This window comes from Camelus dromedarius, chromosome 17 (genome assembly GCF_036321535.1).
Source record: "Camelus dromedarius isolate mCamDro1 chromosome 17, mCamDro1.pat, whole genome shotgun sequence".
NCBI classification, from domain to species: Eukaryota; Metazoa; Chordata; class Mammalia; order Artiodactyla; family Camelidae; genus Camelus; species Camelus dromedarius.
Window position 1 is genome coordinate 31,720,405 of NC_087452.1, and position 25,080 is coordinate 31,745,484.

The 25,080-nt window shown below is 50.8% G+C and overlaps 3 protein-coding genes across 5 annotated transcripts in view; 1 reads left to right on the forward strand and 2 right to left on the reverse strand.

Moving 5' to 3' along the window:
• On the reverse strand, positions 1 to 11,175 carry PHF7 (PHD finger protein 7). 2 transcript variants are annotated; one of them, XM_064496127.1, is made up of 11 exons: positions 10,519 to 11,175; positions 9,221 to 9,333; positions 8,426 to 8,478; positions 7,962 to 8,053; positions 3,568 to 3,669; positions 3,069 to 3,193; positions 2,440 to 2,599; positions 1,770 to 1,876; positions 1,195 to 1,311; positions 772 to 896; positions 1 to 574 (listed from the first exon to the last, which is right to left on the reverse strand). In XM_064496127.1, exons 2-11 carry the CDS (start codon positions 9,262 to 9,264, stop codon positions 348 to 350), a joined length of 1,152 nt encoding a protein of 383 aa, XP_064352197.1. In that variant the 5' UTR covers positions 9,265 to 9,333; positions 10,519 to 11,175; the 3' UTR covers positions 1 to 347. The 2 variants fall into 2 exon arrangements, with proteins under 2 accessions (XP_064352197.1, XP_064352198.1); XM_064496128.1 differs by lacking the exons at positions 1,195 to 1,311; positions 10,519 to 11,175 and having other exon boundaries at positions 348 to 574; positions 9,221 to 9,446.
• Positions 11,176 to 11,515: 340 nt separating this feature from the next.
• BAP1 (BRCA1 associated protein 1) lies at positions 11,516 to 20,484 on the forward strand. Of its 2 annotated transcripts, none has more exons than XM_031470477.2 (17): positions 11,516 to 11,661; positions 11,760 to 11,789; positions 11,899 to 11,953; positions 12,927 to 13,059; positions 13,442 to 13,561; positions 14,200 to 14,261; positions 14,343 to 14,485; positions 14,754 to 14,832; positions 15,295 to 15,418; positions 15,721 to 15,856; positions 16,355 to 16,539; positions 16,988 to 17,121; positions 17,623 to 18,101; positions 18,215 to 18,375; positions 18,628 to 18,720; positions 18,850 to 18,922; positions 19,091 to 20,484. In XM_031470477.2, exons 1-17 carry the CDS (start codon positions 11,625 to 11,627, stop codon positions 19,222 to 19,224), a joined length of 2,178 nt encoding a protein of 725 aa, XP_031326337.1. In that variant the 5' UTR covers positions 11,516 to 11,624; the 3' UTR covers positions 19,225 to 20,484. The 2 variants fall into 2 exon arrangements, with proteins under 2 accessions (XP_031326337.1, XP_010983620.1); XM_010985318.3 differs by having other exon boundaries at positions 11,524 to 11,661; positions 15,721 to 15,868.
• Positions 20,485 to 21,030: 546 nt separating this feature from the next.
• The window catches only part of DNAH1 (dynein axonemal heavy chain 1), a 70,829-nt gene continuing 66,779 nt past the window's right edge, over positions 21,031 to 25,080 (reverse strand). The window contains exons 70-77 of the mRNA XM_031470469.2: positions 24,758 to 24,928; positions 24,486 to 24,665; positions 24,234 to 24,410; positions 23,320 to 23,490; positions 23,028 to 23,158; positions 22,318 to 22,669; positions 21,761 to 21,995; positions 21,031 to 21,198 (exon numbers count right to left, since the gene is read on the reverse strand). Of these exons, the coding sequence (XP_031326329.1) occupies positions 21,077 to 21,198; positions 21,761 to 21,995; positions 22,318 to 22,669; positions 23,028 to 23,158; positions 23,320 to 23,490; positions 24,234 to 24,410; positions 24,486 to 24,665; positions 24,758 to 24,928 (1,539 nt within the window). The 3' untranslated portion in view covers positions 21,031 to 21,076. The remainder of the gene's footprint in view (positions 21,199 to 21,760; positions 21,996 to 22,317; positions 22,670 to 23,027; positions 23,159 to 23,319; positions 23,491 to 24,233; positions 24,411 to 24,485; positions 24,666 to 24,757; positions 24,929 to 25,080) is intronic.

A 25,080-nucleotide genomic window follows, 5' to 3' on the forward strand; every position in this document is an offset into this window, starting at 1 on the left:
TGGAGAGAAAACCTTTATTTGCATAATAACAAATGTGGGTGAGGTAAGAAGAGGAATGTGAGAACTGATTAAGGTGGAAGGATCTCGGTGGAAAAAGAAGAGAAGAAAGAGCCCTTTGAGAATCAGGCAGAAAGAGCAGAGATGCTCTCATAGCCCCAGACATGCTCCACGGTTGGCACCAAGACTCCGCTCTGTCCTCATGTTCCCCTGGGACTTCTCTCTCCTTGGTTCAGAATCTCACTGCTGGCGCCCCTGTCTCACAGTCCCAAAGTGTTCTCGCCCCCAAACCGGATGGAGGAGCACAGCTTCGTACCCAAATGTGCTTGGCAGCGACTACTCAGAAACTGTTACTTGGACTTTTTGCAGCACTTAGTGATTTTGACATCCTTGGATTGCCAGGAGTGGCCCCTCCTGCCACCAGAGGACTCTGGTTTTTCTAATAAGGAAGGTTCTGGCCAATCAGTCCAAGAAGGGCCTGGATTCTCTTCTAGGCTGATGTCTCTGCGGAAATGCTCCCTGGAGTGGAAGGTGCTGCTGCAACAGGGTATGTCACCTAAGTTTTCAGGTGTGTAGTCTGCGGTGAAAGAAAGGTAGGAAAGGAAAACTCGGTCTCTCTCCCAGGTACAGGTCCTTAAGCCCCTCCCTAGCTGCTTTCCTTCCCAAACTAAAGGCACCAACCAAAAGTCCCCATCTGGTAGCACAGCCTCCTCCTTTCCCAGGCACCGCAAGCCCCACTCCAGTTCTCAGACCAGACCGTCCCTCCAGTCCCACCTGTGGCTCCAGCAGAAGGTGCACACTCCTCACACTCCCATTTCTTACAGTTGGATCTGAGAAAGGAGCAGTCCCTATGGGTCCCGTGGGATCCACATGTACAACACAGAATGAGGCGCCACCTCCTACAGGAAGAGCCAAGGGAAGGTTGTGGGACAAAAGTAACAGCACAGCCACTCGCAAGGTAGACTTGGGAAGGAACTGGCCTGAGCACTGCTCACTGGGCACAAGGGGAGCAGATCCTGCAGAGAGATCTGTTCTCTGTACATGAGTGAGTCCTGGGCGGGTCAAGGATGGGAGCTAGCAATTGTGCTCACCCTGAGGTCTGCAGACATAAGTGCGTTTTTTGCTCCTAATAAATGTGCCAAGGTCTAAGATGGCCCTTATGATGAGAGATCTTTCTAGCCAAGAGCCTTTCCCTACCCTTCGTCCTCAAAGCTGTCTCTTCCTTGTTCATACAGACACATGGGAGCATCACAATGCCGATAGCGCTGATAAAGCTCTGAGAAAGCCCCTGGCTCAAGTTCCCAGGCAGCATCTCTGCAGTGGGAGAAGAAACAGTGAGTAAGGGACACGTAACTGGTTGGTAAAACCTTTGTCCACCTGGGAGGAATGAAGGAGAACTCAAGCTGGTCCAGCAACAAGTTCAACAGGCTGCCTGAATGCTTTCAACATGGTGGGGTGAGAGGCCTGGCAGTGGGAGAGGCTTGAGGCAGATGAGTGGAACACTGGGGTTCCTTCGTCCCATAGCGGCATTCAAGAACTCAAGGGATTCTGACCCCCAAAGCATCCTTTTCAGAAACATGTCTACCCACCACCCCAGCACCCTTTCTTTTCTTTTGATAGTTGAAAAGCTTTCTCTGCACCCTCCCCTCTTCTTTGTATATCAGTGCCTCTGCTGCTGCGTCATTCTCTGAACCATCCTTACATCCATCTCCTCTCTAGGAATCTAGGCAACCCACTCCCTGGCTCAGTTCCTGCCCTAGAGTTTCCACTACCTGTCTGGAATATGAATTCCCATTCTTAGCATTTCTTGAGGGAACTCTTCTCGATTGTTACATTGCGGACATTTGAAGAAATGCTTTGCTGATGTATGGGCATATTTCTGTAAGAGAAACAAGGAAGAGCTCTGTGTTTGTAAAAAGACTATCTTTGGTCCCGTCCCTTCCACCCCACCCTCACCTCACAAAGAGGATGCTGCTAAGAGAGCTTGACTGAGGGTTACAAGCCAAGGAATTTGAACGGACTAGGGTGAGGCCTGCAAATCCAGGTGTCACACCAGGGACCTAAAGCTCCAGAGAGCACCCAGGAGTGCCTCAGCTGTCGCCTCCAGCCATGGGGCCCCACAGCACTTGACCCAGTAGGGCTCAGGTACCTGGATATATGTTTCTCTTTCCTTCCACCCTGGGAAGCATGGCTGAATTTGAGGCTAATTCACTCATTCTAGAACGAGCTTACTTGCTGTAGCCATCCTAAGGATTTTGTTGAGTTTAAATCTTATGGATAAGGTCCTATATATAGGTCAAGGAAGACCAGAGACCAGGCTGACTTTCTTCTGACTGCACACAGACCTCAGCATGGAGTGCAGAAGCTGAGGGAACCTGGGCCTTCCCAGGGTGCCTGGAACTGGGCAGTCGTGGAAGGGCCCCCGGGGGGAGAAAGCCCCACCTGTATGCACTTGCGGTGGTAGACTGTTTGACTACAACACGGGCTCTGGATGTTTTCAACACTGGCTTGGGATAAGTCTTCACAACACAAGACACAGCTTTCCTTCCCCACATTCCCCCGTTGGATGTTCTGTGTTGGGCGATGTTTCCCACAAAATGATCTGTGGCGGAGTAAACAGACTTGGTTTCTGGTTTGTCACTGATGCAGTTTTCCAGCTGCCCAGCCTAGGAAGGGCAATCAACCACCCAGGCCGGTGCCCAGTGAATGTCCACGCTCATGGGGAGGAGGAGGGGTGGAGTGAAGAATAGCCACATGCCTTCTCACAGCTGCTTTCCCACTGAGCAAAGCTCCCGGGACCATCTCCACAGCCTTCCGTTCCTGAAAACCCCGCTTTGTTCGGAGCAGCTGTCTAAGAACCCAGCTGTTTGTAATTTAAGGAGGGGATGGGAAGCAAGAAGTAACCCCTGTGAAATCACCAAGTCAAGACACTGTTTCTCATTATCCAATGGAAGGACAGATTCTCGGCTGAATCCAAACAGGCCCGTGAGAACCGGACACGGGATTTCGAGATGCTAAAAAAATTGCAAAAAAGCAAAAGGGCAGCCCAACTTCTCCCCTTTGTCACTCACTTGTACTCTCCAAAAAACTGTGAAAGGCAACCCCTTTCTTGGCCACAAGGAAGATGGAAGTTTCTGACGCACTGATCCTTCTGGCAGTTGATGGCAGCTCCCTTTTTCTTGCATACAAAGCAGATCTGCAAAATGAGATCCCAGGCAGTGCTCAGGGCCCCAGGACAGATGGACAGACACTCTGTGGCATATGGAACAGAAATTCTGTGACGCAACAGCCATTCCCTTTCTTCAGTGGACCTGGATGCTCTAGGGCACATGAAGCTGAGCTTCAGGCAGCACTGAACGTTTTTTGGTTTCTCAGGGGATGTTGTTCTCTCTTCTCACTTAGGACACTTTACCCTAGAGAAACATGGAACTTAAGAGAAGGACCAGTTGGGAAATCCAAGAGTTCTTTGCCTTCTAAACTAGCAACTAGGGAAAAGAACAGAAACAGGGGCAACTGAATGAAGTACAAGAAGAGGCCAACCCCAAGGCCCCCATCTCAGGGGACTCTAACCTTCCTAGAAGCCCGGGCTGCCTCCTTTTTGATGTCTTCAGGCAGGAATCCATGGAAACCTTTGTTGGACAGGCCCCTCTGAAGCAGCTTGCTAGACAGGATCTAGAGGTGCAGAGAACCAGGCTGTCAGCACTGATGATGGGTGAAACAGTGCAGTGGGTGAGGATGATGCTGGGTAAGAAAGTTACAAACTAGAGCTTGGTGGAACATATATGCATTTATAGGGTAATTCACTTAACAAAGGCTTACATAGCATATGTGTTGAGTGCTCTAAGTGCTTTTCAAATATTAACTCATTTAATCCCCGTAACAGCGTTAAGACGTCATCCCCATTTTATAGGAGACATTATGTGACTGGTTCAAGACCACAGAACTCCAGAACCCGGGCTCTTCCCCTTTTTGTGCTATGCTGCCTCTCATCTACCGAGGACTGCTTTTGTGTGCCGAGCACTTGGGAGAACGACTCCCTGTGTACTGACTCATTTTCTGCTCACCACAACCCTGTGCTACAGACGCCACTGTGATCTTCATCTTACAGAGGCCACCGAGGTGCAGCGCGGGAAGTGACATGGCTGGGGTCACACAGCAAGGGGATCAGCAGAGCTGCACTCACATCTGGGCCCACAGAAGCCACACTCACCCTCCCACGGTCCTGCCCCTCAGTATAGAATAAATACTCTTCTTTCAGTGTATTCTCTACAGAAAGGGAAACAGGGCTTTAAAATCTCCTGATTATAGTCATTCTGCCTTATAGGGGAAGGGAAGGAATTGAACTTTTCTTTAAAAACATACTTTAAAGGACCTTTTGTTTCTGAAAAGCCCCCAGTCTAGAATGGGAAATTAAGGATTAAGATGCTGAACTATTACATGCCCATGCACAATGAATGTGTACATACTTTGGAAGAACATCACACCTAAGCCTCACCCCTAGAAGCTTCCAAAAATATTAAGGAGGGTGCTGGACTTCCTGCAGTAATTACATGTAATGTGTATGGGGGCTGAGGTTATTTCATTTTAACATCATAGGAAGAGAGACCCTGCAAGGTTGCATGACTTGAGGATGCTTGGATTATAGCTATATGCTCCCAATTGGGCTTAAAACATCTATTTTAGCACTCTCTCAGGGTTTTATGATGATATGAGTGATTTCTATTTATACTTTTAAATATTAATGTTTTCTACAATAAACATGTATAATTTCTATAAACAGAAAAATGAGTAGTGAAAGATTAAAAACAATCTAAATGTCCCTTAATAGCAGTTTAATACTTTTTGGCACACCTGCACCATGAAATACCAACTAGCTATTAAAAAAACTAGATCAATACGTTCTATATGGAAAGATCTCTAGATGGAAAGTATAAGAGGTAAAGAGAAGTTAAATACAAAACACTATGTATAGTATGTTTATTTTTATGTTGAAAATGTATATGTTTATAAATGCATTGAAATTAAACAAGACCTAACAGCCTCAATGTCCATGAACAGATGACTGGATAAAGAAGATGTGGTATATTTATACAATGGAATACTATTCAGCCATAAAAACCGACAACATAATGCCATTTGCAGCAACATGGATGTTCCTGGAGAATGTCATTCTAAGTGAAGTCAGCCAGAAAGAGAAAGAAAAATACCATATGAGATCGCTCATATGTGGAATCTAAAAAAAAAAAAAGAACATAAATACAAAACAGAAACAGACTCATAGACATAGAACACAAACTTGTGGTTGCCAAGGTGGGGGTGGGAAGGGATAGACTGGGAGTTCAAAATTTGTAGATACTGACAGGCATATGTAGAATAGATGAACAAAATTATACGGTATAGCACAGGGAAATATATACAAGATCTTCTGGTAGCTCACAGTGAAAAAAAGTGTGACAATGAATATATGTATGTTCATGTATAACTGAAAAATTGTGCTCTACACTGGAATTTGACACAACATTGTAAAATGACTATAACTCAATAAAAAAAAGTTTAAAAAAAAGAATGGATAAAAAAAGGATAATATACCATGACCAAGTAGAGTTTGTACCAGAAATGGAACGTTAATTTAACATTAAAGTATTCAATCAGTGTAACAGACCACATTAACAAAATACAGGAGAAACATCATGATCATCTCAATAGATGCAGAAAAAACATGACAAAATTCAGCACACATCACAATACCCTCAGCAAACTAAAAATAAAAGGGAACATCTTTAATCTGATGAAAAGCAGCTAAGAAAAATCTACAGCTAATATCATATTTTAATGCTGAAAACTGGATGCTGTCCTCTGATGTTAGGAACAAGACAGGATATTCATTTACATAACTTGTATTCAACACTAGATTGAAGGTCCTGGCTAGTACAATAAAGCAAGAAGAGGAACTGAAAGACAAAGATTGGAAAGAAAGAAGTAGAACTGCTTTTATTTCACACATGATTGTATACACAGGAAATCCTAAGGCATTTACAAAAAATTTAAAAATAAAAACAGCTACTGAACTAATAAGTGGATTTAACAAGATTGAAGATATAAAATCAATATACAAAAATAAATTGCATTTCTATTACCAGCAACAATCTTGAAAATGAAATTAAAAAATACGATTTATAGTAGCATAAAAATCACAAAACATTTATGATTATGTTTAACAAAATATGTGCAAGATTTCTTCCCTAAAAAAAAATTGCTGAGATAATTTTAAAAGACCCAAATAAATGGGGAAATACATCATGTCCATGGATTGGAATATTCAACATTGTTTGTCAATTCTTCCTAATTTTTAAAAAATTCTTCTTAAATTGATCTATAAATTCAAAGCAATCCCAATCCCAATCCCAACAGGCTTTTTGAAAGAAAAATTGACAAGCTAAATTTAAGATTTATATGGAAAAGGAAAGCACCTGATAGCCAAAACAATCTTGGAGAAGACTGCAGAACTTAAAATACTTAATTTCAAGATTCTATAAAGCCACAATAATCAAAACAGTGTGGTACTGGTATAAGGATCGACACGCAGATCAATGACATAAAACAGATCATCCAGATCCACAGATACATGGTCAACTGATTTTGACACAGGCAGAGGTAAATTCAATGGGTAAGCAAAGATTTCTTGGGACACACTAACAAGCACTAACTGTAAAAGGAAAAATTGATAAACGGAACTTCATCACAATTAAAAACTTTTGTTCTTCAAAAGACATCATTAAGAAAATGAAAATGCAAATCAAAGACTGGGAGAAAATAGTCACAATACATATATCCAAAAAATTATTTGTAGCCAGAATATATAAAGAGTTCTTATAACTCAGTAAGACAAAACAACCCAACTTTTAAAGTGGACAAAATATTTGTACAGACACTTTGCAAAAGAAAATATGTGAATGGCCAATAAGCACACAAAAAAGCAGCTCAATATTTTAGGTCATCAGAGAAACCCAGATTAAAACCACAATGGGATACCAATACACACCTAGTAGAATTAAATTAAAGAGACCGACAATATCAAGTCTGGACAAGAATATTGTGCAACTGGAAATCTCATAAATTGCTAGTGGCAATGAAAACTGGTACAACCACTTTGGAAAGTGATTTGGCAACTTCACATAAAGTTAAGCACATAGTAATTCCACTCCTAGACATTTGCCCAAGAGAAGTGAAACCCGTATTCACAAAAAATCTTGCAGATGAATGTTCATAGCAGCTTTATTCACAACAGCCCCCAAATGGAAACGATTCAAACGTCCATCAACAAGTGGGTAAATAAGCAAATTATAATATATTCCTACAGCAATAAAAAGGCACAAGCTACCGACACATGCAATGTGGATAAATCTTCAAAACACTGTGTTGAGTGAAAGAAGCCAGATTCAGAAGAGTACAAATTGTATGTTTTCATTTATATGAAGTAAAAGAATAGGCAAAAGTAATCTATCAATCAGAACAGTGATTATCTCTGAGGGAATTGACTGGAAGAGGGCAGGAGGGAACTTTCTGGGGTGATGGAAATATTTATTTTGATTGGAGCAGTGCTTATCAAAACTCATCAAGCTGTACACTTAAAATGGGTGCATTTTATAGCATGCAAATTATACCTAATAAAGAAAGAATACTAGGGGAAAAAACAACTGGAAGGACCTTTGGTAGCATTTGCTTCTGGGGAGAGGGAGGATTGGGAATATTGTTTTGGGAAGAGACTTTTTATTGCACATACTTTATGTCATTAGGATTTTATATCAGGCACATATATCTTTAAAAATTAGATTTTAAAAGAAAAAAGCTATTAAGAAAAACAAGCAAACAGGGCAATGGATCTGAGGCTGGATGCAAAAACAAAGAATAGACTGTTCAGCAAAGCCACAGGACATTCAAAGCAAAGGAGTCCTTATACTCACAAGACAGAAATAATGCACACTGAGATTGTCTTTCTGAAGAAATTCCCCTAATTTTTCGGGATCCCCAGGTTCTTGAAGGCATAGCCGGCAAACTGGAAGAGAGAATGTTAAAAATTCATCTTGGGGTCATGACTCTCTAAGTACAAGGAGGAGTGGGGTATTGGGAAGTGAGTAATTTTGACAAGGAGGAGGCTGGGATGAAGTGTTATTTGATATCAATTAGGTTTTGTATCGTCTTGGCCATATTTGAAGAAGTTGGCTGCAACTGCTCACTTCGCATACTTTTGCCTCAACTGTCTTGAACTTTGGATATGACACTTAAAAATTACACACCCTGAGTTCTTCAGGATCTTAGAGAATCTGGGAAGGAATTGACAGTGAGAGGAACAAGTCTGCTGCCTACACGGGTGGCCTTTGCTAAGGAGGGGAGGCAGTGGCCAAACAGAACCTCCAGTCTTTCTTACCAGGCCCTGAAGAAGGCTTCCTCTCGGTTACCCTCCTTGTCTTGGCAGATTGTCTATACAGGAGATGAAAGAAGTACAAGGTAGTCTTTGAGGATCCTGTTGACACCTCTTGTACCATTTCCCTCAAAATGCCATCCATGGGTCTGATGAAGGACCAAAACATCTCAAGGCTAAGACATCGGTTTTCTTTTTCTCTTTCATATTTTTGAAAGCACAAAATATCCCACTGAATTATTTGAATTATGGGAGCTCATAGCCATCTTTCTTTTTGAGTGCCTGTAGTGACTAAATGAATGCAAAAGCAAACTCCATTGGACTCTTGTACTGTTTCTGCCACCTACTCTGAATCTCAGGTGGTACCATGTTCACAAGCATAATAAGATGATACCAAAATCAATTAAGAATTTTTTTATTGCTAAGCAATATTCTCGGCTCTTTACGTGTATTTGCCCAGTGAATCTACAGAATACTCTAAAAAGCAGGTGCTATTACTCTGTATTTTCCAGATGAGGAAATTCAGGCCTAAAGAAATGAAGTAACCAGTCCCAAGCCACCTAGTCAGCAAGTATTAGAGCCGGGATATGAATTTAGGCAGTGGGGTCCAGGGCCAGGACTTTGCCAGCAGGGACAGCCCTGGGAGGATAGGTTACTGGGCAGCTTTCAAGGGACCACTGGTGTGTGCTTCCGCACTAACAAACCCTAGCCCCCAAGACTATCAAAAGGGACAAAAAGTGCTGCATGCACCACAGGCCATTGGATAATTCCTCCCAAACTCTCTTATGTCGCCTACTCTACCTCAATCTTTGATGTTCCTTCTTCTTTTCTTTTATAGTCTTCATTCGCTGCTATCTCTCTCGCCTATCTTGAATTCTTCTATACTATTTTGAGTACAATACAGGCTCTTCCAGCTATAAATATAAATAAGTCAGCAATTTAATTCTATATTTGGTTATCAAGTTCCAGAGGGTCAAAGCAATAATGCACCTCACTTAGCCCCACCCATGTGACAGAATAAAAGGGACCCACCCAGTATCAATACTAGTAATAGCCAATAATTATTAAATAGTGTCAAGAACTGTTCTGAGTATTTTCATGTAACTCACAAAAACCCCATGCAATAGGTACCATTTAATCCCCATTTTCAAGATGAGGAGACTGAGGCACAGAGAGGTCACAGTAAGGCACTTGACCAAGATCAGAGTTACTGCTATCACACAGCAGTATGAGAACTTGGAACCATTGCTTAAACTGGCTAAATGATTCTTTGTTTCCTTTGTGCCTACTAAGCACTGTGAGGTAGCGCTCAGGAAAAACGGCTCCTTTTGCCCCCAAGTAAAGGTACCTTCATTCTCAGTAAAAGCTAGATTAGGTAGCTCTTTTCTAGAAAGAGGAGCCTGTGAGATTTTGGCTGCCTAAAGCAAGAACTCCCTCTAGTGAGAGAAAAGAGAGAACACTGACAAACCAGCCCTGGGCACGTATCACTTCTTTTCACCAGGATCAGATGGTCACTGAGGTTTGGCCCGTTCTCAACATTTGTCTGGATGTGAGCCAAGAATAAAAGGCCCCAGAGTGGAGCAGACACCCTGCCAGTCCTTCCTGTACCAATGTCAGCTGACTACAAGTTCACACAGTTTTCACTGGTTAAGGGGGAAATTCCTGAGTGGGAAGGGAGGCAAAAGAAATAAAATCCACTTCTATGAAGGAAGGACTGTGTCCAGTCAGGGGAGAGAAGGACAGCGTTTCTTAGGAGAGTTGAGTGAATTAAGTCACTCCATGGACACACATTCCTGCACCCATGTCCTCATGGCACAGCTGGAGAGTGTGAACATCTTTAGGGACCGTCAACTATTCTGCATGACTGTATCTACTCAGGCAACTAGCGGTTCAGAAAACTAAGGCTCTATCTCCTCTTCTAACCCATGAGTTGCACTTGCATTGGTAATGACACTGGATGGCTTCTTATTCAACAAAAGCACCTGGACAGGCTGGAAGAGGAGAGAGAAGGGCACGCATTGGGGGATCCACTTTAGCTGGCTACTGAGCGGTTCCGAGTCTGTGGGGGAATCCCGACCATCTAGCAATAGAAACAAAACCTTGAAACTTCAATTCTTTGCATCGCTGGACCAAGACGTTCCTTGAATGAGATTCCGTGCACGCTGGTAGTTACAGGAAGACACAACAATCTTCAAAGCATGTGAGGAGGGACGTTGCAAATGCCGGCTTCTACAAGCAGCTCAGTCCGAGATTTCCTAACCGAGCAGATGCTCCCTTGAAACGGTTACCAAGTTGTTTCACTGGATAAGTGCTGGGTAAACAGCTTGTTGAGAAATTTTTAAATAAATAAGCTTGTTCGGCCCCGCCGCCGCAAGAATAAACAATGATTTATTTGGGAAAATACGTGTCGGTGTGGCCACAACCGTCCCCCGGAGGTAACAGCTAGAGAAGGGGCTCAAGGAGCATCCCGCGGTTGCCAGACTAGGCTCATGTCGCGCCTGCTGGGCGGCTAGTGCGGGGCCGGGCTGGAGAGCTCCTCAGCCGCTCGCTCCTCAGGGTAGCGCACGGGCTGCCGCTCCCGGCCGGGGCCGCCCGCCCAGCTGTCACCGAGGGCGCCGCTGTCTCGGAGCTTTATTCGTTGTCACAAGCCGTGGTAGCTACCTCCCGGGCGGCCGCCCCGCGCGGTGACTGCGCCGGCGAAAAGGGCGAGCGCGCAAACCGGAGCCGGGTCACGCGCACTGAGACCCAGGGAGACTGCGGCCGCGGGAACCATTGCTCAGCTGACCGTTGGCAGACCGGGACCGCTAACGGCCGCGCGCCCGCCCCGCCCCTTCTCGCGCCATCCGCGCTATCGGCCCGCCCCTCACCTCGCCCCGCCCCTCACCTCGCCCCGCCCCGTCTCGCCCCGCCTTTTCCTCTCGCGCCACCGGCGCCCAACATCGCCCTCGCCCCGCCCCTTCCTCTCGCCCCGCCCTCCTGAGAGCGCGCTGGTGTCTGGAATCAAGCCCGCGGAAGACAGCCCAGAGGCGGGGCGGAGACCGTCGCGCTGTGGTGACGTACTGCCGCCGGCGCGAGCGGGTGACGCGACAGGGCCCGTTGTCTGTGTGTGGGGCTAGGGGCCCCGGGGGCGGCGGGGGCTCCCGGCGGGGGCGGCGGTGGGTCGGGAGGGCCTGGACATGGCGCTGAGGGGCTGCCCCGCGGGAAGATGAATAAGGGCTGGCTGGAGCTGGAGAGCGACCCTGGTGAGGAGGGGACCGGGCCGGCCGGGAGCTGGGTAGGCCGGGTGGGTATGGGACGCGCCTTTCTGATCAGCTCCCGCTCCTCTTGTCGCCCCACCTAGGCCTCTTCACCCTCCTGGTAGAAGATTTCGGTAAGAGCCTCTCCTACCCGCCGGACCTGGGCTGTGGGGGCCCATTCCTGCGCTCTCTCTCCACGGCCAGGGGCTGCCCTTCCCGACTTCTTTCCTTCCCTGATCGCAGGTGTCAAAGGGGTGCAGGTGGAGGAGATCTATGACCTTCAGAGCAAATGCCAAGGGTGAGTGACTTGGTGCCAGGGACCCCCTCTTAAACCTCGAGGGTTAGGGAGGAGCCTGGGAGAGAGTGCCCTTCAGGGGAGGTAGTATCAGAAGCCCCAAATTGTAAAATCTCATATAATGAAGCATCCTTCTTATTTGGTTACCCTCTTGATGAAGCTAGTACTGTATTTCTGTTTCTCCCAGTTCCCCCTCAGCACTTACCTTTATGTGGTAGCCTCTTCTCCCCCAAAATCCTAACCATCTTTTGGATTCAATTCAGCTGCTTTTTCTGGCCTTTCAGGTGGAAACCTCTTCTTGACCCAGGTCACACAGTGTTTTCTGTGCAGCAGTAATTTATTAATTACTGCTTTAATGTGCCCTTGTGCTGGTGGTTTTAACCCCCACACAGTGGTCTTGTATTGATTGGTTTACGTGTGGCAGCTGACAAGGCCTCTTCTGGGTGTCCAACCTCAGGGCTTGTCTTGGTGATCCTACACAATAGAGGTGTGGAGAAACTGCTACAGTGAATAATAGGAGAAGTTTGTTTTTATTTCCCAGGAAAGAAGGGACTGATATGAGTGTTCATTTACTTCTCTGACTGCCCTGCGGCCCAGGCCTTGGGCTTCACAAGTGAGAATTAGAGTTTAAATTCCTCAGCAGAGTTTTTGTTCTTGGTTTACTCTCTGTTTCTACCCTGTTCTGGACCATCAGTTCCAGCTTTTCTTATCCCAGAACCATAGACTTCATAAGGACACTGGGTGGACTCTTGGAGCACCAGAGCCAGAAACTGATGCTTGGCTCTGCCTGCAACAGGTTTCTGGGGTATGAGGGCTCTGGGCCGCTTTGGGCAGTATTGGGAAGTCATGGGAGAGGTAGGGTCATAGGAAGTGTGCCTGAGTGGTAACACAGTGCAAAGGAATAGGGAAGAGGAAAAGGGATGCTGATTGCCTTCCTCCACTTGACTGATGTGTCTCTGTCCCTTACTTTCCCCAGCCCTGTGTATGGATTCATCTTCCTGTTCAAATGGATCGAAGAACGCCGATCCCGTCGCAAGGTGTCTACCTTGGTGGATGATACATCCGTGATTGATGATGATATAGTGAATAACATGTTCTTTGCCCACCAGGTCTGCTGGGCTCTGTTCTTTCTGATGGGATGGTGGGATGCTGCCATTTTCTTTGCTTGGGAAGTGCAAGTGGGAGAAGGCAGGTGGAGGAGATAGGCAGATCCCACAGGATCTTGGCAGAAGGAACTGAGCGCTTATTCATTAAAAAAAAAAAAAAAAAAAGAAGAGGGGAGTATTTTTAGAGCAGGGTGGTGTCCCAGTCCATTCTCCATGTCCCCGGACACCTGACGGGTATTTACTTGAATAAAGAAATATTGGGTAAAGATGAGGGGAGCTGATGAGGGTTGTCCAGATATGATTGTCCCTCTCTGAGTCCCTATTCCTGATGAATATGGGCTTGGGGTGGCATGCTGTGTGTGGCTGACTGTTACTCATTTCACAGCTGATCCCCAACTCTTGTGCCACTCATGCCCTGCTGAGCGTGCTCCTGAACTGCAGCAGTGTCGACCTGGGGCCCACCCTGAGTCGCATGAAGGACTTCACCAAAGGCTTCAGCCCTGAGGTAGGCTGCAGTGCCTTAATCCTGGCCCACAGCTGCTCCTGGTTTTTTTTTTGAGGAGGGGAGGTAGGGGGAGGTAATTAGGTTTATCTGTTTATTTTTAATGGAGGTACTGGGGATTGAACCCAGGATCTTGTGCATGCTAAAGCATGCATTCTACTACTGAGCTATGACCTTCCAATCCTCGCTCACAGCTGACCAGGCAGATCTGACCACAAGGGCCACTGGTAATGCCACCAGATGGCATTTGGTACTATGAGGTTTTTTTTTTTCCCTTTTCAAATGATGTATATGTTACATTTGACCCATAAATTAATTGTGTAAGGCAATTTTTAAGGCCAAATTATCAGGAAAGAAGACAGACTTGGGGATGGAAGGAACATTCCTTAAGTGACACCTTATTTGAACTTTGTCAGGGCTTTATCAGGCTACGTTGTTCCCCAGGGTCCACTGACTACTGTGCGTGGCAAGTAGAGCCTATCTTCTTGGGGCTCCAGAGCTCCCTTCTGCCCCCGCTAGGCCTTCACCTGTGCTGCTTCAGGTTCCTGGAATGCCTCCAGGCCTGCTCTCCTGAGCTCTGTTTCCCACCCAAGGCCCACTTGAGAAGTTGCTCTGATGTGGCCTCATTTTCTTTCCTCTAGAGCAAAGGATATGCGATTGGCAATGCTCCGGAGTTGGCCAAGGCACATAATAGCCATGCCAGGTGTGTGGAAGCTGTGGGAACTGATGGGGATGGGGGCAAGGAAGGGTTATCCCGTCCTGGGCCTTGACTGTCCTTCCCCAGGCCTGAGCCACGCCACCTACCGGAGAAGCAGAACGGCCTTAGTGCGGTGCGGACCATGGAGGCATTCCACTTCGTCAGTTATGTGCCTATTACAGGCCGGCTTTTTGAGCTGGATGGGCTGAAGGTCTACCCCATTGACCATGGTAGGCACTTGGTGCTGGGGGCCCGTTAGGTTTCTCTTTTTGCCTCCAAGGGAGCTGCAGCTCAGGGTCCTCACGTGCTTGGGACCCAGTGGCGGTGTGTGTGTGTTGGGGACATCTGGTTCTGGCTGGATGGCACCCTGTACCGCATTCTGCATTGTCCACTTAACCCCTAACTCTGGCTCTCCTGCTCTCCATCTTCCTTCCTACTCCTGGCCTCCCTGAGCTCAGGGCTTCCCACCTGCTGACTCCTCATCTTGGTCTTCCCCAGGGCCCTGGGGGGAGGATGAGGAGTGGACAGACAAGGCCCGGCGGGTCATCATGGAGCGTATTGGCCTCGCCACTGCAGGGTAAGCGCCCTGCACCTGGCTTACCCTCTGGAGATGTGCCCCTCATTGGGAGGGATGGAGAAAAGGGAACCAAGGCAGAGAGAGGTCAGGTGGCTTGTGCAAGGCCACATGATGAATCTGGCAAGATCAGGATTAGATCTTGGGCTCCCAGTGCCTTGACCTATTTCCTACCCAGGCTGCATGTGGCCTGCTTCAGGATAGGCTAAGGAGTGGCAGGCCGTGGTGGAACCCTGGGTGGCCCAGGTGTGCTGGCTCACTTCCTGACAGGCACCTTACACAGCTTGTTGGAAGGCACCAGCTCAGGTGGCTGGCATGCGTGGCCAGCTGCTGTCCGCCTGTTGGGGTGGGGCCTATACCTGTGGCTGCAGGTGTGACTTCAGGGAGCCCTGCCAGGATATCTGCCTCAACCTGATGGCGGGGCCAGGGCGAGAGCTGCTCTCACGGCCGCGGCTGTGACTGCAGGGAGCCCTACCATGACATCCGCTTCAACCTGATGGCGGTGGTGCCCGACCGCAGGATCAAGTACGAGGCCAGGCTGCATGTGCTGAAGGTGAACCGTCAGACAGTACTGGAGGCCCTGCAGCAGGTGTGTACCTCTCCTTCCTGGTCCCTGTGCAGCCACCCCCTCCTTCCCTCCACTGGGGCATCCGTCTCTGATTTCCAAATCACTCTCTAGTGTGGATCTGGGCTTCAATTAACCACACCTTTCCTTTGTTTCCTTTGTGGGAAAGGTGGGACTTGGCATGGGGAGGGGGAGAACAGCCCCTAAAAGGAGGTTCAGTTATTGTATTTCCCTTTGAGTGAGTGGGTAGAGCCAAGGCCCTTAGCTGTCCAAGGTAGGAGCTAGGGTCTGCCTTCACTCTTTTGTGCCTTGGATTTTGTTTTCAGCTGATTAGGGTTACACAGCCAGAGCTGATTCAGACCCACAAGTCTCAAGAGTCACAGTTACCTGAAGAGTCCAAACCAGCCAGCAGCAAGTCCCCCCTGGCGCTGGAGGCAAGCAGGGCCACGGCGGCCTCTGAGGGTAACCACACAGGTACTGAGGGTTTGGAGCCTCTTGTGAGCCTCAGGGCCACCCACTCATAACTTGATGTGGAGGGCCGGGCAGAGCAAGCCTTTCTATGGAGGTGCTTGCACAGAGGTTCAGAGGCTCCTTCTGGAGGCCCCCTCCCCTTGGAACATGGACGGGGAGCAGTCCTGCCCTAAAGAAAGGCACCTGTAAAGGGCTGCCATTACCACAGGCCCCTGAGCTGTCCCTCTAGTGAATGTTCCCTTTCTGCTTTTCTCTAGAGGCTTTTCTTTCTGCTCTCTTTTTTTTTTTTTCATCTTGTTCTTCTCTTGTCTCACTGTGGGCCTGTGACTAAGAGCTTGCTGACTCTCAACTCATCAGCTGGCTCGGCCTTTCTTCTCTGGGAAGGGAAGAGAGCAGTGCTGTGTCCCAGGACTAGGGAGACAGTGGGCTGGGGCCAGCTTTTCTTAAAGGTGTGGCTGAAAGTCCTGCCTGTGCTCCTCGCCCTCTCAGATGGTGTGGAGGAGGTGGCTGGTTCATGCCCACAAGCCCCATCCCACAGTCCTCCCAGCAAACCCAAGCTGGTGGTGAAGCCTCCAGGGAGTGGCCTCAACGGGGTTCCCCCCAACCCTACTCCTATTGTCCAGCGGCTGCCGGCTTTTCTGGACAATCACAACTATGCCAAGTCCCCCATGCAGGTAAGCTGCGAGGATTCTCTTGAGAGTTTGCAATAGGCAGTTTCCTCGGTTGGTTCATTGGTGTTTGCCCCCTGTCCAGGCCTAGGTAACCAGGTTTTTCTAATATGCAGAAGCCCTCACAACCACAAGGACTTAAGGAGGCAGAGAGAGCACCTCGGACTTTAAATTCAGTCACATGGCTATGGGATTAAATGTTTAGGGCATAGGGTGGGTTCTACTGGCAAAATAAAGGCAGGTATTTCAGGGCACTGTTTCTCTTAGAAGCCCCATGTAGGCAGGTAGTATGGGTGTGCTGCAGCTTCTTAGCAGCCAGGGGTGGGCTCTGAAGCACCTGGAGGGGTTCAATGGACCCAGTCTGGAGAGCCATGTTGGCTTTCTGGCTGTGATTGGTGTGCCCAGCCTGGGCTGACTAGCCCCTGCTCATGGCCTCCCTGGGTCTTTGCCCCAGGAGGAGGAAGACCTGGCAGCAGGTGTGGGCCGCAGCAGAGTTCCAGTCCGCCCACCCCAGCAGTACTCAGATGATGAGGATGACTACGAGGATGATGAGGAGGATGACGTGCAGAACACCAACTCTGCTATCAGGTCAGCCCTTGCTCTGTGAGGCTGGAGGCTGAGTGCTGCAGGTTCTGTGTTCCAGCCCTGAGAATGCCCTTCAGCAGATAATGCTGAGCACCTGCTGAGTGTGGGGCCTGGGAGAGGCTGACATGAAGGGGCTCCTAAGAAGTTTTTGGAGGGCTTGTTGGGAGGGCCATGCACAGTAACTAGACATCAAGGCACGTCCTGTTGGGAGGTGGCCTTTTGTCTAGGCTTTGAAAGATGAAGCAAGGATGGAGATGAGGCTAGCTTTGCTGGAAAACAGCATTGGCAAAAGGCTGGAAGTGAGGCATCTGGAATAGAGGTGTCCTTTGAGGACCCCTGGCTGTAGCTTCAGAGCTCAGGGTGCCAGGCTTGGCATGGCTGGCCAGGCTGCTGGAGCTGCAGGATCAGTTCCCAGAGGACAGGCTGTGTTCAGGTCATTTTGGGCACTGCTGGGTGTGGTCACCTGGCCCATTCCCTTGGCTCACCTCTCCTTGGGCCCCACAGGTATAAGCGAAAGGGGCCGGGGAAGCCAGGGCCATTGAGTGGCTCTGGGGATGGCCAGCTGTCAGTGTTGCAGCCCAACACCATCAACGTTTTGGCCGAGAAGCTCAAAGAGTCCCAGAAAGACCTCTCAATCCCTCTGACCATCAAGACGAGCAGCGGGGCCGGGAGTCCGGCTGTGGCAGTACCCATGCACTCGCAGCCCTCACCTACCCCCAGCAATGAGAGCACGGACACAGCCTCTGAGATCGGCAGTGCTTTCAATTCGCCACTGCGCTCACCCATCCGCTCGGCCAACCCGACACGACCCTCTAGCCCCGTCACCTCCCACATCTCCAAAGTGCTTTTTGGAGAGGACGACAGCCTGCTGCGTGTTGACTGCATCCGCTACAATCGCGCTGTACGAGACCTGGGTCCTGTCATCAGCACAGGCCTGCTGCACCTGGCTGAGGATGGCGTGCTGAGTCCCCTAGCACTGACAGGTGGGCCTTGGGCTGGCTCACTGGCCTCTTGGTGGTGTACTGAGGAGGGAAGTGGCCAGGTGACCCCAAGTGTCCTGTACTCTGATGGGTCTTCTTATGCCTTGTCTTCCCAGAGGGTGGGAAGGGTTCCTCGCCTTCCATCAGACCGAGCCAAGGCAGCCAGGGGTCTGGCAGCCCAGAGGAGAAGGAGGTGGTGGAAACTGTGGACAGCAGAGAGAAGCCTGGACTGGTCAGGCCTAGTGAGCCCTTGAGCGGGGAGAAGTACTCACCCAAGGTGAGCCCCTCTGTGGTTTTCCCTTCTAATCCTGACCAGGGCAGGGCCTAGGGCAGTGCTGCCCAGGTGCTGGATTCCTGGTTGAAATTTCGGTGTGAGGGGTGGTGGCTGAAGCCGGGTGCCAGGAAGCCCATCTGGGTTGGGTAGCGGCAGGGGCCTCTGGCTGCTCGTCCTTGTCCGTAGCTGCTTCCTGGGAGTGAGGCTTCGGTGCTGGTCAGCCTCCTTATGGGTGCAATTGCTGGGTTTCGGCAGGAGCTGCTGGCATTGCTGAAGTGTGTGGAGGCTGAGATTGCAAACTATGAGGCTTGCCTCAAGGAAGAGGTGGAGAAGAGGAAGAAGTTCAAGGTGGGCCCTCTCTCCAGCTGCCTGTTTCTCTGACTGTCTTCCCAGAGGTGCGACCTGCTGAGGTCAGCTGGCGGCTGCTCTGAGGAGATGGCTGCAGTGTCCTCATGTCCTCATCCTTCTCTCCCACAGATTGACGACCAGAGAAGGACCCACAACTACGATGAGTTCATCTGCACCTTCATCTCCATGCTGGCTCAGGAAGGTGAGGGGTCTCACTCCTGCATCCTACCTGGCAGGCCCTGCTCAGAGCCGTGGCCCTCAGGCCCCTTCCTTCAGGTCTCTCTGGAGACTGGGGTCTCAGGGAGGGCTGAGAGAGCCGGCAGCTGCTGGGCATCTAGCCACCTGCTTAAGGGCCTGTGCCTCTCCGCAGGCATGCTGGCCAACCTAGTGGAGCAGAACATCTCAGTGCGGCGGCGCCAAGGGGTCAGCATTGGCCGGCTCCACAAGCAGCGGAAGCCTGACCGGCGGAAACGCTCGCGCCCCTACAAAGCCAAGCGCCAGTGAGGACCGCTGGCCCTGACTCTGCCACCTGCTCTTGCCGCATGGCCCTCCCCAGGGTCCCTCCGCTGCCCCACTCGCCCTCTTCCCAGTATTACTGAGTAGTTGCAGTCAGAGAGCCCAGACCTGGGGGATGGGAGCCAGGCTGGGATTCTCTGCATCGTGCTCCAGGGCTTGGCAGGGCAGGTTGGCCCTGTCATGCTCTGAAAGCAGCAGTTGGAGCTGGGCACAGTGAGGTGCTGCAGCTTCCTCCACAGCTGGCTGTGGAGCAGCAGGACCTGTCCTTCCTGCCTGGGCAGCAGAATATATATTTTACCTACAGAGACGTCTATTTTTTTGGGCTCTAACCCATCTTGGCACCACTGTGTTGACATAGTCAGCTTTCTGACTCTGTGCTCTCTCCTAACAGCTGTCATCCTGAAGGGCCCAAGTCCCTGCATCATGCCAGGGTCACTACTGCAGGGTCACCACTGGGGGCCTGGGTGGGCAATGGGCCCTGCTGCTCTAGCCCATCATTAGTTGTCCCTGTTGCGAGGAAGCCAGGTTTACTCTTCATTCCTCCTGGGAGAGCTCCAAACTCAGGGACCCGGCTGCTGGGCTAGACTAGGAGCAGGATGTCCCAGCAGGGATGGGATGAACAGCCTGCTGGGGTCCCATGGCCTGAGCAGAGAGGTGTTTGAACTATTTGGTGGCCTGTAAACTCCCTTCCTGACTCCAGCTGGGCTTGTCAAGACTTCTCTCTGGCAAGGCCCTGGGCTCTTTTGTCTTCAGTGTTGTGGCCCTAGCAAGGGGCCTGTCTTGGGCTCTATCCCTTGGCTGAGAGGAGCCTCTGCCCAGCCCCTCAGTATTACTGTGTCTCCCTCCTCTTAGGGACAGCAGAGATAGGGCTGCTTGCAGGAAGCTGGCACCACTCAGCTCTCCCTGCCATGCCAGCTTTCTCAGCCTCTGCAAGGCACTCAGGGTGGGGGGCAGCAGGACCAAGACAACCAGTTGGAGCCCCCGTGTTCCCAGAGGGCCTGATGCCAAGGGCTAATGGGACCAGCACTGCTTTTGGAGCTCAGGCCCCAAATATAGCCTGATGGCCTCTGGCAGGTGGCTTTGAAGGTGACCCAAGTACCTTCAAGGCCCCTTATCTGTACATAGTGATCAGGGTAGGGGTTGGCTGGCAGTTATGGTAGCTGCCTCTCTGCACTGAGCACAGCCTGACCCCTCCGGCCCCTGTAAATATCAGATCAATGAATGAATAAAACTCTCCTAAAAAAATGAGCCCTCTTGTGTTTGCTGTCCTGAGGTTTGTAGATTAGGCTGCGGTGGGACTGAGGACCTACAAGTCCCCAGTGCCCTTTGTGTGACCAGAGAGGTAAGAAGTATGCACGCTTAGGCATCCAGCCTCCCCTTCTGGACCAGAGATTCTTGGGGCCCTAGGCCGGGGATTTAGGATCCAAGCTGAGGAGGGCTTTGGGTGGGCTATGGAATTTGAACAGTTGTGTGCAAGGTGTACTTTGGGAGGAGAGGGCCATGGCTCTCACCAGATCTGATGGCTTTGCAGTCTCGAGAGGTGTTGGGACTCAGTGGAGGGGGCAAAGCTGCCTCTAGTCCTTCCTGGTATGCTGTCACTGGAGGGACCTTGGGACCTTACAGGACTCTCTTGCATTTGGACACATCCAGGAGGTCAGGCTGCCACCTCTGCCGCTCTTCCCCCTGCTAACTACATTCTCTCTTGGGGGCACTGCAGCCCCTCACCCCCGCTGTTTCCATGGCAGTGGGTCCTACAGGGGGTGCCTGGTGTAAGCAGTGAAGGCTCAGCTGGACTGCTTCGGAAGTGCAACTTTAATGGCTCCAGCCCTTCTGTCTGGGTCTAGTAGTCCAGGGCACAGATTAGGGCCACACCACGCTTTATCCAGTGTCTCTGGGGCTGGTCGGTGGGGATCTCCACAGCGATGACGTAGTTAGTGGAGTGGCCTGTGGTTGATAGTGTTCCTGGAGCAGGCAAGAAGTGCGAAGGTTAAATTGTCTGCTTCAACTCGGTCAGGAACAGAGTACAGAGAGAGGCAGTGGACTTGGCAGACTGAGCTCGGGACAAGGAGGGCGCCCTGACCCAAGAGGAAGCCTGTCTGGCAAGTGTGGTCAGGGCTTAGGCCTGCCCCGGGTTACTGCACTGACAACTGAGGATGGGAATGGGAGAGCTGATGCCCCTGCTTACTCCCTGCTGGACCCAACCCAGGCCCACCATGCCTCTTCAGGTCTGTTACCCTCTCTGAACCTCTGTTGGCTGGCTCCCAGGACCCAAGGTGGGTCTGCAGAAGGAGGCAAGAGGACGTGAGCTCGGGGCCACTCACTCTGCACAGATGCTGAACCAGCCCCTGGGCATCACCCTCCCTGCTGCTGGCCCAGCTCTGTCCTAGCCTGGTCAGTTTCAGGGGTGCCGACTGACCTCTGTCGGCCATCCTGTTCAGCTAACCTGGGTCAGCCTAACTGGCCTGGGCTGGCTCAGCCCTGGGCCCCCACCTGTGGTGTAGAATCCCAGCCCTGGGCCCCATACCAGCACGGGTCAGCGTCTTATAGATGGGGCACAGGTAGAAGGCCTGGTCCTGGGCCTTGCGGTTGGGCGTTGGCAGGAGCCAGATAATGGCCATCTCTGTGTAAAGCTCCTTGGGCCGAGACTCAGCCAGCTGAAAGGCCAGAGGGTCCCATCGGGCACCTTCCAGGAACAGTCCGTGGATGAAGCACCCATCTTTGGGCCTTGTCTTGAGCTCCGACGCTGACTCGTGCATCACCTGTGGTTGGCACAGAACCCCCCCGCCTCAAATGTGTAAACACCCACAATCTGGGTTAGGATTTGGGTCAAGAGGCGCAAGTTCCCTCCTGAGGGCTCTGCCTCCTGCCCGTCACCTGCCATTTTAGCTGGTAGCCTATAGTCTGTGCCCTGCCCTGATGGAATTACCTGGGGCTTATGGTCTCTTCTGGCCTGGGTCTCCCTGTCCCCCAACCCCCGCTTAGGGGTCCCCTGATTCTGCCAGCCCGCTGTGGCCACAGTGCTCTGCCTGCCTGGGCCACACCCCAGCCTGTCACCTGACCTGGCCCTGGCTGTGTCCAGACCTTGAAATCAAAGGAGATGGTGTCAATGGAGATCACAGACTTGCGGGCATAGTTTTGCAGGGTGCCTGTCAGGAAAGCCTGAGGGAAGAAGAAGCCACTGATCCAGAAGACAGCGGGGATGCCTCCATCTATCCAGGTCTGTAGGAAGTCTACGCGCTGCAGCAGGTCCATGACCCATGAGGACAGTGGCTTGAGTGATGGGTAGGCCTTGGCATTCCAGAGCTCGGGCACAGTGTTGTTGTATAGGCTGGCAGCCATCAGCTCCAACTGCGAGGACATTACCACCAGCCCCTTGAGTGCCTTGAGCAGGTCTCTCAGCGTCTGTGTGATCACTTGCAGCAGCCGGTTGTACCTATGGAGCCAGTGGCAAGGAGGAAGGCAGTGGTCAGGGCCGTGTGGACCACTCTCCCCAGCTGTAAGACATAGACCAAAAAATGATGGCAGAACATAGGGCCTAAGAGCATAGAGCAGGGTTGGGCGGCCTAGGTACCAGTCCCAACTCTGGCTGTTAGTACACGTATGACCTTAGATAGGTCACTTAAACATTTTGGAACTTGATTTACTCATTTGTAAAATGGGAATAATAAAAATGTCGCTGAGTTAGAGGATGAGTTTATAGCACTTGGTGTGGCATCTGGCCCCTAGTGGCCCTTGCTGCATTTCTCTACAGTGGCCTGCTGACTCAGGGCTGGGGGTAGCAGGGGGATTACCGTATGACCTCCTGTACTAGCACTGTGTTCATTGACTCCTCATACAGCACGGGGTACTTGTTCATCACCTGCTGCAAGTTGATGGGCTCAGGCAACTTGAGCAGAACGATCTGGGCCACATCTTCCACTACCTGTGGGGACGAAGGGACATTGGGGGTCAGGGCTGGTCCCCCTTCACACTTAACAGGGTTCTACATGCACAGAGTTCCTTCCCACAGGGGAGCAGGCAGGACGGTTGGGTAGAAGACTGGCCCTGCCTAACCACGGGGCCCCTTCCGCTACAGCCACTGACCTCCTCCCAGCTCTGGCCACCTATAGAGGACGATTTGGGTTGTAGCTGGACGATGGTGCCAAGCAGGGTGTAGGTCTCATTCTGGGCGAAGGTGATGTTGGCATTGTCATGCAGACCGAAGATCTCAGGCATGTCGTTGAGTGGGAGGCTCTTGATGTAGGAGAGGTAGCCCTGGGAGGTAGGAGGATCACGCTGAAACCCCTGCCCTGTTCTACCCTCAGCCTGGAGGGTGGCCCTACAATTGAGCCCATCCCTGACACGTCACTCTTGGTTGCAACCCTTACACATCTCCCTGGGACCTTTGGGACTCCATGATCTCTGCTCCCTCCTAGCCCCCTTTTCCCTGCTGTGCAGCATTCTGCTGCCTTTTTTTAAAATTGAAATATAGTTGATTTACAATGTTGTGTTTCTGGTGTGTAGCATAGTGATTCAGTTAAATATATGTATACCTCTTTTTCATTATAGGTTATTACAAGATATTGACTATAGTTCCCTGTGCCATACAGTAGGACCTTCAGCATCCTGCTTCTTTATTCAGCTGCTGAAACCTATCACAGCCCCTCTTGCCATAGGCCCTTTACACTGCGGTGCCCCACCCTGCCCTGCCTGCTCCTCACACATCTTAGCTGAAACATCATTTCCTCAGGGAGCCCTCCCTGATCGTGTGGTCTGGGTTGGTTACCACCTCAGCGCCTCTGCTGGCAGAATCAGAGGAGCCACCCTCCTTCTTTACAGAGTAATTACCCTCAGGCAGGGGCTGAGAGGCTGGAGTTTGCCTCTCCCCACAAAACCTGAGCTCCGGGGATCAGTCAATGAAAAGGAGCTACTGGAGGGCAGGGCCAGGTCTCCCAGCACCCAGGTGTTCATGGCACCCCACAACCCCAGCCTGGCAGGCCACCCAGGTGTGTGCTCACGTTGAGGTCGTAGGTGGGTTGGATCTGGTGGTAGATGCCCGAGGCGCTGTAGCTGTGCTCTGGGAAGAGCACAGAGGGGCTGTAGAAGTCCTCCAGGATGTTCATGACGCAGCGGCGGTCCCAGTCGTCGGTGACGCGGCCCCCATAGTTGATCTCCCCTGCCGTGTACTTGAGGACCTACTGGGTGGGTGGGTGGGTGAGTGAGGCCCCGCAGGCACCCAGCCCCCCATCCCCAACCCGTCCCCAGCCCACCTTGTAGGGGATGTGGTCATACTCGTCCAGGAACATCTTGAGCTGGCTGATGCAGATGCGCAGGTCCCCGTCGGTGAACTCGTAAGGGATATTGAAGCCCAGGGGCCCAAACTTACGACGCTCCAGGGCGTTCCCATGGAACAGGCACAGAGACAGCAGCAGGCACTTGAATTCCATCACCTGCAGGAGGTGGGGGACAGAAGATAGGGGGCATAAGGGGAGGGGCTGGAAGCGAGGCAGGTAGGGTGGGGCACACGCCGAGTGTGTCTCACCTTGTGACAGGAATTGAGGAAGTCATCACTGAGGCTGCTGTAGGACTTGAGCAGATTGGCCTTGACCCCACGTGGCGGCTCAATGGTCATCTTGGAGCCGTTCTGCAGAATTGACACTGGGAACTTGTTGCTGGGCAGGCTGGTGAGCCACAGGCGGAAGTCCCGGTGCACCTGGTGGCCACACTCCACATGAGCACTGACACTCGTCCCTGGTGGCTGCCCCAACACCAGGCTCCCACCTACCCCAGGACCCTGGGCCACCCTCAGCCTGACTCCACCCCTGGGTTGGGCCAGGCCAGGCTGCACGGACCACTGGTTAATCA

Bases quoted from the DNA above. Each gene is read 5' to 3' on its own strand.
- PHF7 (XM_064496127.1), bottom strand. From the start codon at position 9,264: ATGAAGACTATAAAAGAAAAGAAGAAGGAACATCAAAGATTGAG. The intron at 8,054-8,425 runs GTAAGAAAGACT...TCTCTCTTCCAG, and splicing joins GAAGCCTTCTTCAGGGCCTG to TTTGCCGGCTATGCCTTCAA. The intron at 2,600-3,068 runs GTGAGTGACAAA...ACTCCGCCACAG, and splicing joins CAGTTTTTTGGAGAGTACAA to ATCATTTTGTGGGAAACATC.
- BAP1 (XM_010985318.3), top strand. From the start codon at position 11,625: ATGAATAAGGGCTGGCTGGAGCTGGAGAGCGACCCTG. The intron at 13,060-13,441 runs GTCTGCTGGGCT...CTCATTTCACAG, and splicing joins ACATGTTCTTTGCCCACCAG to CTGATCCCCAACTCTTGTGC. The intron at 16,540-16,987 runs GTAAGCTGCGAG...TCTTTGCCCCAG, and splicing joins ATGCCAAGTCCCCCATGCAG to GAGGAGGAAGACCTGGCAGC.